This window comes from Mollisia scopiformis (genome assembly GCF_001500285.1).
Source record: "Mollisia scopiformis unplaced genomic scaffold LY89scaffold_17, whole genome shotgun sequence".
In the NCBI taxonomy this organism is placed as follows: Eukaryota; Fungi; Ascomycota; class Leotiomycetes; order Helotiales; family Mollisiaceae; genus Mollisia; species Mollisia scopiformis.
The window spans coordinates 443,670-455,029 of record NW_017263597.1 but is presented as its reverse complement, the minus strand read 5'-3'; the positions used below and the strand labels follow the sequence as shown (position 1 = coordinate 455,029).

Here is an 11,360-nt window from a genome sequence, read left to right as displayed (position 1 = left end):
ATTGACATAATTCGTAAGCCATTTCAAGAGAGCTTGATTTGAAATTGAGCTGACTGAATGCAGTAGTCATGTCTCAACACCGATGAGCTAAACTTGGTATGGACTTTCAACATTATTCCACGACTTATCCTCCAACGCCAATGCCGACCTTTTCTTCTCGAAAAACAAATGAAAGATAGATTTATCTAAACATTCGTCTTTGATCTTCTCCTTCAAGATCCTCTGGTTCTTGCTCACAACATCCATGAAATCTCCGACAAGCTTGTCACAGAACGTGGCTAGCATTTCAACCTGCTTTGCGTCGAGATCCTTCCTGTCCGCCCGAACAACCAGGACACTGCCTATGTTTTCTGCTGTATTATTCGCGACTTGTCCCCACTTAGGATCTTCGTAATCGATAACCCGACTCATTGCTGACGCCTCGGGATTTCTCAGCTTCAAGTCATTCATCTTCATATCCACCGCTTGAACTGGAAATCTGTACATCAGCAGTGGCAGTTCCATACCGACCGATATCTGGGTAGGTTCTTCTCTCCATATTGGATGATCGACGCCAATCTCAGCCTCCATAAACTTCTTTCCAGTCCGGTCTCTTTCTCCTTCGCACGCAATTGTCACTCCCACAACATTATGCTTCAAGATCTCTTCATCTTCGTCCGCCACCTGAACACCTTGCACCGTAGATTCATCCTGCTTGACAGGAGCGATACGCACTGGCAAAGGTTCATCTCCCAATCGCCAATAATCAACCATCCACCTCAGATCGTGACATCCAACATCCCTCCAGACAGGAGTATCAACGGCGTATCTCTGATGTTCGTGCGCAAGTATCACCATAGGACCTCCCCAGTGTCGAGCATATCCCGTACCATGCGTCAAATTTGACACGAAACTGTTGATCGCCTGCTTTCCAGGAATTTGAATGAGTTGTAGCGTGTAGGGTAGCTCCTTCTCTTGGAGTGTGTTCCAGGTTAGGAGAGAGCGAACAAGGTTATCAGTACCCAGGAGATGTCTTAAATCTGGTCGTGTGATATCGCCGGGTTTTTCGCAGTAGTAATGAACGAATCGGAAAGATGGGGGACCGAATATTGGAATGTAGAGGCCGAGTGTTGATTTCGGAGGGCGCGGTGGGCGCATCGGTGTCCAGTAAGGCTTGCAGAGGAGGAGGTGGAGGACAGAATTGGAGCCAAAGCAGGAAGGCGAGCAGTGTCCCACCGTCGACTTGCAGTTCAAGCACAACGGTGACGACAATTGCTCCAGACATGAAGCACAGGGTTGTGCCATTTCCGTGTTGTGAAATGTAAAGCTGGTTGTGTTGACGGGTCGGTTGTTGACAAGAGGAAGGAGCCAGCAAGCTGGAGATGCTGGACAAAGTAGATCGAAAAACAACCACGACTTCGGATTTCAAAAGTGAATCGGGAGCAAATTTAAATGGCCCATTTTAGTCCTGTTAGATTGGATTCACTGTTATCTCGGATGAGAGTAATGCTCGGTCCTTAACGTTGAAGCTCATTTCTTCGCGAATCTAGGAGATTTCTAGGCGTGCCTGGAATGACTTTCCTTTAAATGCCCTGCTCCTCTCTTAATGATATTCTCTGCTTAGATTTCGCGATACTTGTAAGGTGTGTATCCCAATTTCTATGATCTATGGAGGGAAATTGTCCTTGAAGTTCTCAAACGAGCAGAAATTTGCCTGGCACTCCCTTGGCAGGTCTCGAAGGCTGGGCTCTGAATTTCCGAATGACGATTCAGTATTTCAGAACAACTTCAACAGCATTACTAAGTTCCTGCTCTAATTTAGCAACGCGTTTCTTGACGCGACAATCTGCCTCTTTACATCTCCCGCTACGTCTCCTGAGATGAAGATCCGTTATCCCACTGAAGGAATCTCCTGTATCTACTCATAGCTCAAGGCAAAGAAATGCGAAGTGCTGAAGCCAACATGTCTTCTGATCTACCCTATCTCCAGGTTTTTGGATCTCGCTCTCTAGCCTTGGAAAGTTCTGATTTCCAATAGGACATGCCCGAATCAGACGCAGAGACAGCACCATCTCTTCCCTACGAAAACAGTAGCCCCGAGAAAGCGAATGCTAAAACCGAGAGACCAGATACAGAAGCGCGTTCTTCTACTGTGCAAAATCAAGTCAGGGAACAGCTACCTCAAGATGAAACAGCAGTGTTTCCTTGTTTCTGCTTGGTGATTGCCGATCCCAGTGAAGTAATCACGACAGAAACTCTGATCGAAGCTTTCCGTACACATGATGGTTTCCTTGAAGCATGCCTGGCCACACAGGAAAATAATCCTGATTTGACGCCCGGGTACAGCTATATCGCATTCAATACTGAAGAGAACGCGACGCATGCAATGCGATGCTTGAAGACGAGGGACCCAGACACGAAGACCTACCTGATGCATGCATGGACTAGCAAAGAAATAAGTGACACGTTGGAGATACCGCTTCTGAAACACTACCCTGGTGTTGATTTAGATATCACTTTGCCTATCAAGACTTCTTTTCATGCTCGGGTGGAGGAGTTGTAAGCTCGGTGAGGACTAGTGATAGAGTTGAGACTACAGTGCTAACTATTATCAAGTAGACCAAAGGCCGATCCAAAGAACCGAGGCGAGTTTGCTCGAGCGCATCTTCAGATGTGGGACTCCCTGTTCAAAGACAAAGGACTCGAGTTCCAAAAGAAAGCCCCAGGATACATCTTGACCCGAATTTTCAAGGAGATTGACTTGAACATTCTCGACATTAGAGAGCTTCAACCAGGATTCGAAGAGATCAAGGTTGGTTTGAAGTCCTTGTAGAGTCACTGGTACTGAGCAAATTTTAGGACTTGCATCCTTCGAAGACGGATTCTCAAGAAAAGAGACGAAACAGACGACTTTACTTCGCTGCGATATCGGACCTTTCGGAGAACCTCGTTATCCTCGATACACTTGGAACAAATCTTGAAGAATATCCACCGTTGCCAAGTAGGCTAAGATCTTGGTCTAAGTGGATCCGTTCCCTCCGAAATCCCATCGTTCATATTCATGCGAGTTACTTAAGGCGTTACGCTCGATATGACAAAATCGCATAAGAGATGAAGAAGCACTTTGGTCGTCTTGAAGCATCGTATACAATCTTTGAAAGGTAACAACTCATGATATTTCAGAAAGAATCGGAGAACAAACGCGCAGCTGAGAAGACAGCTCGGATGCCAAATGAGAGAAGGAAGTTGGACGACAACTTAGATGGAGATAGCAAGAGCGACAAGGCCAAGGTAAATTACGCCACGAATAGCCTTGAGGAAGGAGAAATCGAGGAGGAGAGTCTGAGTAGCGACAACTTGGAGGACTTTGTAGAGACTGATGTTGGTGATTTCCTTCGTAATGAGACGGATAGTGATTTCTTGGAGGATGAGGAAAACCCTACCCTTGATTATGGCTAGACATCTCTTTGTTGGGAGAACGGTGTAGAGTTTGCTGCTGGATTTTGATGATGAGTACATGTGTCAGTCTTGATTAAGCATGACAAAGGTGTCGAGTGGTTTGTGGGGAGTAGGTGCTAGTGTAAGGCTTGTGCCGTAACGCCAACGCTTGTGGTGCTGGTGCACGGGCTTTTTTAAACCTTAAAACCAACTTCACATCACCACCAGATCCTCAAAATTGTGATGCCACATGTTCACTTGGCTCATTCATTTCTGAATTACGAAGTAAATGATCTCTGCAAACTTCTCCACGTGTTCAGTATCTCATCATGGCCATCGCACTCTTGATCACACTATCATGCAGCGCTCATTCGTTGCTGGTATGATCTCCCCAGGCCTTGAAGTGCTTCCTAACACTTTCCATAGTCACCAATGTCTCCAGAATACTCTCTCTTCCACTGAGAATCTGCTTCTTGTCTAAGCTAGACTCTCGCCTCTTCTCCTTCTCGATGGCAGGCTTGATATGATCTCGAATATACCCCACCAGAGCCTTGACTTGCTCGACGGTGAGATCCTTCTTGTCCTGACGGACCTCGAGGACCGTGCCAGATTCTAGTTCATACTCTGGTCCTACATCATTACCACCCCAGAGCTTACTTTCTGTGTCGATGATTGTCGTCAGAAGGGCTGCTGGTTCATTGATTGGGCCAACATTGTTCGCAAGGTCCTCGTGAGTGTTGTAGAGACCTTTCCAGCCGAGGTCCAATGCGGTTCTGCGGATTATGAGAGGTAAGTTCATGTGGGCAGAGATCTGGGTTGATGCTGACGCGTCAGCAGCCTTGCCCTCATCCTCGTTGAAGAAGATTGGATGATTGGGAGGAACCTCAATGTGAGCAAATTGGGGTCTCTTCAAAATCCGAATGTCCCCCATACAGCTGATCTTTACGCCTTTCACCATCTTCGCGTCCTTGGGCATGAAACACAGCATCATCCGCTCCCAAAGTCCAGGGTCTGATAATTCCACGCACCGAAGTCCACCGTATTGCAGCGACTTCTCCAAACCCTCTCCATAATGCATGAGGAAATCCCGGAAGACTCGCAGGTCTGTAAGAGTAATATCGTCATAACCGGAGGAATTTAGCGTGCCACGTTGAGAGAGCACTGCAATGGGACCTCTCCAGTCATGCTTATGCTCCCCTTGCGTGAAGTTGAATATCGAGAGGTTATTTGCAAACTTCCCATCCCAAAAAAAGTTATCCCGGTAGCAGACAACAACAGTATGCTCCAATTAGAAGGTTCGTGCCGGTTCTCCGATAATGGCTTTCGTTGAGTATCCCTTTTTGCCGTTTCGCATAATGGAGATGTAAGATAATGGTTCCTGAACCTCAGCATCAGTACATGTATTTCGTGCATTTCCGGGAGTGTATCTTTGCATTTAAGACATTCTAGCACACCCTCCCATTGCAAAGGAAACCTAGATGCTTCCAACAGTCTAATGGAACATATAAGAGGGGACAAGGAATTGACTTTGGCTTACAGTGTGAGAACCTCTAACCTCCATCAGTTGACGATTTCTCTCGACCACCCAAACAAGTTTTGGTCCAACTGAGGCCTCCGAGAAGAATAAAGCAAGTTTAGCATCTTCTCTTGGACTTTCAGCGCTGAGAAACCCCCTGAAATCTGGACAGACAGTCTGATGGCATCGAGCATCTTCATCTTCGCATGACCTAGAGCAGTACGAAGCCGAGCCGCATACGAAGCATAGAGTTGCCCCGTCTTTATCGCAGACGGTGCATCTCAAGGCAGGCTGGGTTGGGGCTACCTTGCTGGTGATGTGGCTATTGACTTTGGGCAAAGAAGCAGCAAGGTCTGTGGTAGTACCTTGCTGGAATGCCATGTTGAAGATTTGTACGTTCTTACTGGGTAAGCTGATGATAAATGAAGAGCATGAGAAAGTTCTCTTGTATGACCTCTTGTGAAAAAGATGGCAGCGAGAAAGAAATTGTTGCAACAAACGGTCAGATCGAGCTTCACCGGAACTTGGCAACAAAGGAGTTGAGAATGCTTAAAGTTGCTTGGGTCCAAGCAAAGCAATTTCTTGCCTACGTCAAGCTCCTGTCGGAGAGTTGTGATGTTCCGTTCCGTAGTTTGCTAGCTTCGATTGAATGTTTACTTTATATCTCTCTTTTGCTTCACGTCTCCGCAAAAAAACACAGCCGCACCCCATCGACTCGACGACCAGCCGCAACACACAAGTCAAGCCGCAACTCGCGTCATTGCTCGAAAACAAGAACTATGGCTCGGTAAGTTTTTTTTTAGTTTGATCTTCTTCATCTCGAAACTTTCTGACTCGGACCCAGACTCAATTCCTACTCTGGATCTTTATCCGTCGCCTCGTTTGACTCGGACGACGTGAATCTCCTCATGGAGCCAATCAATTGCCTTACGTGTAATATGCCACCGGCGCAAGGAGTCGATGTCCATTGCCCGGAGTGCAAGAAGACTGCCTACTGCTCGGAAGCCTGTCGTGCTGAAGATTATCCAGTACACAAGCTGATCTGTGGACAATATGAAGAGATCGTTGGTGATCGACCAGCCCCGCCAGGTACTCACAAGATCGCCGTGTTATTCTTAGAGAATAACTCCACCCCTCGCCTGATCTGGTTGCCCATCCGTGAAAAGAACGATTACGAGGTCATGAAGATTCGAAAGGTCGACAGCAACTTCTCAGTCGGAGAAGTCTTTAACGTCAGTGGCAATCTCACCGCAGTCAACAAGGAGGTTCCGCGGTTTATGATTGACCATGATATCCTCTTGATTCGCTGCAAGCCCGAGCCTATCCCCCCTAAGACTTCTAACAATCGCGAAAACGCATGTATCGATCTTCTGATGAATCGACGTTCTATCGAAGTCTGGAAGGGTCCGTTTATCATTGTGGCAAAGAGCCGGGATTGTAAGTCTTTGATTCCTTTTCCAAGACGTGTTTTGCAAGCCTGTATTTGAAGATTCCCCAACCTTGCCCAGCACCATCAACCCACTTCTCAAACCGGAGGAAATCAGGAATACTAATTCAGTCATACAGGGAAGGCACCTTATCAGCATGCTACTCTTGCCGATCTTCGCCTCACAGTCGACTTCTTGCGCACTTATGATCCGAAGGCCAGACGAAATGAACCTTTCGACGCAGAATTCATCACACGTGGCATATACGTCCGAACGTCTCTCGAAGAAGTGCTAAACAAAGGAAGATATTCAGGCAAGGTCAAAGGAGTCATCATCTCTTGCCTTGGCGATCGAAGAATCCTCCACCGAGACCACTATGTCCCGGTGGAGATCAAGCGTGACCATCCGGCCTTCTCTCTCAATTGTACGAAGGTGTCTGCTGCCACAGGCTTCACGCTTGTTACGATGGCTCTGCCAGGCGATGATCAGTGGCGCAAGTATAGCAGCGCAACCTTGGGCTTCAATCCTTACGAGAACATCGAAGTCACTTTTATGCACCTCGATATCAGTGCGGTAGATATAGTTTGGGGTTGGGTCAACGGACGCGAATGGGATTACAAAATCGGTAGCGTACTTGTCGTTCGCAAAGATGGAAGAGACGTTACCCCTCAACAAGTCGAGGCACATGCCAAGTTCTGTTACGACGTAATTGAGCCCGCGGTCAACGATCAGAATAAGTTGGAGAGCGACAGACGAAAGGCTGGCAATGAGATGACGAAGAACCAGATGAGATGGGCTAGACGAATGATCATCGAGAAGGTCATGTCCCAAGCTAACTTTAAGGCATTCTTCGCCCAGTTGAAGGAAACCAAGATTGCGGCTGGACACCAAGATTGGGTTGACGCAGTTGATCCTTACCATTAATTCAAGATCGAGAGTACTGGGACGATGAGAGAGCAGCATGTTTCGGTGTGATTAGATGCGGGTTGGGCGTGGCATGGGAGAAGGCGTTGGGTTTCCCTTCGTCTTCGTTTGGACCTAGAAGCCTCAGCACAGCCATACCAGGTTTAATGAATTGAGAAAGTCTTCAAAATATTACGTTCCCTTCTAATCACAGTGATTTTGACACGCGACCAACGCTACTAATTGGCTACAAGATACTGCTGAGATACGCGTCGGCGCTCGTAAGATACTGAACTCGAGCGTAAAGAGATCTTAGTGAATTCACCTTCAACCGCAAGCGGAGAGCTGATATATGGTTTAGCTACAGCTCTAACGCTCTTCAGCTGCGAAACATTTTCCATATTAAGCGAATCCGAAGTTGTAGTATCGCAACGCAACCGCAATTGTCTCAATCGCAGCCACTTTGAATCCTTGAGTACGAACGTGTCACAGTCTTAAAACAAATCAATTACTGACGGATGCTCAATCAAACAGATTAAACCTCTTCGCTATCGAAGCTGAACATTTCACGATGGCGGGTCCTCGTTGCGCCTTCTGCAACAAAGCCTCCCCAGGAGAGAACAGCCAACACAAGAAGTGTGCTGGTTGCCAAGCTACTAGCTACTGTGGTACTGCCTGCCAGAGAGCTGATCGCCCTGTTCACAAGCAAGTCTGCGATCAATATCAAGTCTTCCTCGCATCCACCCCACACCGATCGGAAGACCACAAGCTTGGTATCCTCTTTCCTGTGGAGCAAGTCAAGCCATCATTTGTCTGGGTTAAGTGCGAACAGTGGTATGACTACTATCATCCATATGCGGAAAAGGTTCTTGGTTGCGATGCCAGTGAAACGGAAGCAATTCATGTCTCTCAAACGCTCAGGGCATCAAACCCCAATTCAGAACGTTTCGCATTTCAGCACACTATCAAGCTCTATGTAAGAGGAAATTTCGAGAGAGACGGATCTCAGGTCAACATGTCAATTCCCACACTGATGAAGGACGCAAATGGACACACTTGGAAAGGCCCTGCCCTTGCCCTCGCCAAGCCTGGAACGATGGCAGACCCTCCCGATTTTCAGGACGTCGAGTGCGCAGACCTTCGTATTCTGGCAGACTTCTTTCGTATTTATGGCAACAGCAATTTCGTTCGAGCCGTCAAGATCGCCAGCCTGAACGATCAGCGCACTCATGGCAAACCAGCATACAGCATGGTCAAGCTCCCCAGAAATCATTCCATCTTTCGAAATCTGAACCCGACCGATATCTCCACGCGTATGGGACTTCCGATTCTTGTCGAGAAGTGCGGTAGGATGATACACCCAGCAGAGGGCGACAAACTGGGTTTCAACCCAAATGAGAATCAACCTGCAGTGCTCCTAAACATCATAGCCGATGGGCGAGACAAGCGATGGGGTTTCACTGATATCTCGAAATAGGACAAGGATGTCGGGACTGTCATTGTGGTTCGTCAAGACAAGATCGATATTACTCCGCAACAGGTCGAGGCTCTAGCATCTTTTTGCCGCCGTGTGGTTGCATTTGGTATGAGCCTAGATGCGCTGGAAGATTATTTCAGTGGGAGAGGAGACTGCACCGCCGAGGAGGTGGCGAGGGGGAAAAATGAAATGGCGAAAGCCCTCATGTGTAGAGCTAAGTTCGAGGAGTTCTTCGAGAAATTTCGTGGCGAGAAGTTGGCTGATGGTGATGGAACATGGGAGCATGCTGTCTCGCCTTACGAGATGTGAAAGCCCTCATGTGGACGAGTAAGTTGCGTGGGAGTTTTTTGCTTTTGCACAAGCCCGGCAACTGGACAGCTGATTCGTTACGGCATGATCAGCAACAGCCAATACGTACTTAGACAGCCTGAAATTCATAGAAAGCATGCCTGACTTTTCGAACCTACTTGAATACTTATTTTGAAGTGCTAATTCATCGGCAATGGGAGCATAAGTTCCAGGTTTCAAATGCTAGTGCTTCCAAAGAGCAAAGATGAGAATGATTGACTGTAACTGACAAAAAATTACTAACTCAAAGTCGAAAATTGGAAAGTTGCAAAGCAGAACCGGATCTCTCAGAGACCATCTTTTGTCTTCGGACACTGTCCCAACACAACCACTCATCACAATTGGTTTCTAACTAAAGGAAGAGCATACACGAACAGTAGTGGTCTTCTACAAATTAGGAGCTCTTTTGTTTTATCTGATAATGCTTCTTCTTTTTAATCCTCCAATATTCTCAAGTTAAAACAGAACAGGACTCTTCCCACGTTTCGACATCAAACACTTCCCAAGCAATACCATGGCAAGATGCGATATATGTGACGCGCCTGGCGCTCTGGAATGCCCTACCTGCAACTCGATCGCATACTGCTCTGATAAATGTCGATCTATCAATGCATACGTCCACGATATGCTCTGCAGCCAGTTCGCAAGCATCATCGAATCCAATCCCAAGCCTGTAAAAGGTGCCTTCCTGGGACTCAGCTTCAGACCTGATTCGAAATCCCAGAGTTGGTCTGGCTGACTACACATCGTTCGGGCAAACTTGAGATTGTGGAATCTGGAGAAGCAGAAAACCAGCCTGAATACAAACAATACCTTGGTGCTGGACAGCCAACTGTAGGTCGCGAGGTAATCTTACACAACATTCAACCCAAGTTCCTTTTGGGCCGGACTCTCACCATCGACTACCGCGATAGCGTCTTCAGCGATGGCTCTAAAGAGAATGAGTGTGTAGCCGCTATCTCTGATGGTCACCATCGTCATCGTTGGTGTGGCGAGATCATGTTGGTCAGCATCATCAGCGTGGATCCTCCTCGATCAGTCTACCAAAATGTCACTGTCGCGGACGCTCACATTGCGGCAGCTTTCTTCAGAGGCTCGGGAGCAGGTGTTGGGGTCGATGAATCACTCAGCATTACAAGCTTTTATAAGGATGCACAGGGCAACATTATGCTTTCTACTAAGAAGTATTCAAATGCTAACCAACCCAATTTCGAGCGTCCCGATACCGAGCCTCCTTCTACCCATCGTTGCCATACCAAGCGTTCGAACGTCAATGTCCAAGCAGAAGTATTTGACGAATCACCCGCCTTGACCACTGGAGTTTTTGCTGGACCAACTGCGAAAGGCGTCTTTATCAGATCTGATCATGCCAATATGAACCAATACACGGAGGTCGATATTCCCATCGCTCTTAAGATATTCAACCAAGTTCCTGTCTGTATCTCAAAGATCATGGACATTCCCCTCCTTCTCTACAGGAAGCCGGGTATCAAAGGTCGCACAAATACGGCAGCATGGGCTTTGTGTTTGGATTTCGAGACAAACAGTCCAAAATGGGGGCAAGTGAAGGACAAACAATGGGTCAGAGAAACCATTGGCGGCGCATGGGTCGTGAGACAAGATAAAAAGGATTTGACAGTCCAACAAATCGAAGCTTTGACGGCATTTTGCAGTGGTCCTTTGCATCAAGTCTTGGTTGGAGATGATTTTGTCCGAGAGATGGAATTCTCGATCAAGGCCTTGCACAAGGCGCGGAAGAGAGCACTTGGAGAGCATGCTTGCAAGGGGAAATTCGAGGAGTTTTTCGTACGCATGAAGAAGGAGAAGTCGTGGACCAACGCAGTCTTCCCATATGAAATTTGATGCGGATGAATGAAGAGGATATGGTGGACCTCCAGGATGTGAAATGAAGACTAGACTAGGATTGGATCGATCGTGGGGAGGAGCTTGGTGCTGAGGGACGGGTGCTGAAAAGAAGTGGGATCGTGCAAATAGTTCATTTCGACAGGTATTCAACGAGTCTTCATTGTCCCTAATGATCTTGAGACAATCCGAGGTTCGCGCGTACAAGCTCTCTTGTCTGCTTTGGAGTGGTTGCGAGGGTAATTTGAATGCTTAGTGCTTTGAGCCCTTTATCGAGAGAGAAAGCTAAAGAGAAGACAATCAGCGACTAACAATCCGCACTATAGATTAATGTATATAACTGACTGGGCATATCGGTGATTGCACTCGGCGAGGCTGGAAAGCTGGAAATTTGTCGAACATCATTTAG

General features: G+C 47.3%; 5 protein-coding genes across 5 annotated transcripts; 3 read left to right on the top strand and 2 right to left on the bottom strand.

Moving 5' to 3' along the window:
- Nucleotides 1-63: 63 nt before the first annotated feature.
- LY89DRAFT_134141 (uncharacterized protein) lies at nucleotides 64-1,476 on the bottom strand. Its single transcript, XM_018205262.1, has one exon. It carries the CDS (start codon nucleotides 1,282-1,284, stop codon nucleotides 88-90), a length of 1,197 nt encoding a protein of 398 aa, XP_018068652.1. The 5' UTR covers nucleotides 1,285-1,476; the 3' UTR covers nucleotides 64-87.
- Nucleotides 1,477-1,942: 466 nt separating this feature from the next.
- LY89DRAFT_736342 (uncharacterized protein) lies at nucleotides 1,943-3,438 on the top strand (the record flags this gene model as incomplete). Its single annotated transcript, XM_018220114.1, has 5 exons — nucleotides 1,943-1,969; nucleotides 2,018-2,538; nucleotides 2,599-2,791; nucleotides 2,839-2,980; nucleotides 3,167-3,438. 5 exons carry the CDS (start codon nucleotides 1,943-1,945, stop codon nucleotides 3,436-3,438), a joined length of 1,155 nt encoding a protein of 384 aa, XP_018068651.1.
- Nucleotides 3,439-3,784: 346 nt separating this feature from the next.
- On the bottom strand, nucleotides 3,785-5,314 carry LY89DRAFT_752162 (uncharacterized protein; the record flags this gene model as incomplete). The annotated part of the gene is made up of 2 exons (XM_018221245.1): nucleotides 3,785-4,699; nucleotides 4,955-5,314. 2 exons carry the CDS (start codon nucleotides 5,312-5,314, stop codon nucleotides 3,785-3,787), a joined length of 1,275 nt encoding a protein of 424 aa, XP_018068650.1.
- Nucleotides 5,315-6,912: 1,598 nt separating this feature from the next.
- LY89DRAFT_650028 (uncharacterized protein) lies at nucleotides 6,913-9,049 on the top strand (the record flags this gene model as incomplete). Its single annotated transcript, XM_018212088.1, has 2 exons — nucleotides 6,913-7,097; nucleotides 8,854-9,049. 2 exons carry the CDS (start codon nucleotides 6,913-6,915, stop codon nucleotides 9,047-9,049), a joined length of 381 nt encoding a protein of 126 aa, XP_018068649.1.
- A 553-nt stretch (nucleotides 9,050-9,602) lies between these two features.
- On the top strand, nucleotides 9,603-11,228 carry LY89DRAFT_752159 (uncharacterized protein; the record flags this gene model as incomplete). The annotated part of the gene is made up of 2 exons (XM_018221244.1): nucleotides 9,603-9,768; nucleotides 9,813-11,228. 2 exons carry the CDS (start codon nucleotides 9,603-9,605, stop codon nucleotides 10,949-10,951), a joined length of 1,305 nt encoding a protein of 434 aa, XP_018068648.1. The 3' UTR covers nucleotides 10,952-11,228.
- Between the last annotated feature and the right edge of the window lie 132 nt (nucleotides 11,229-11,360).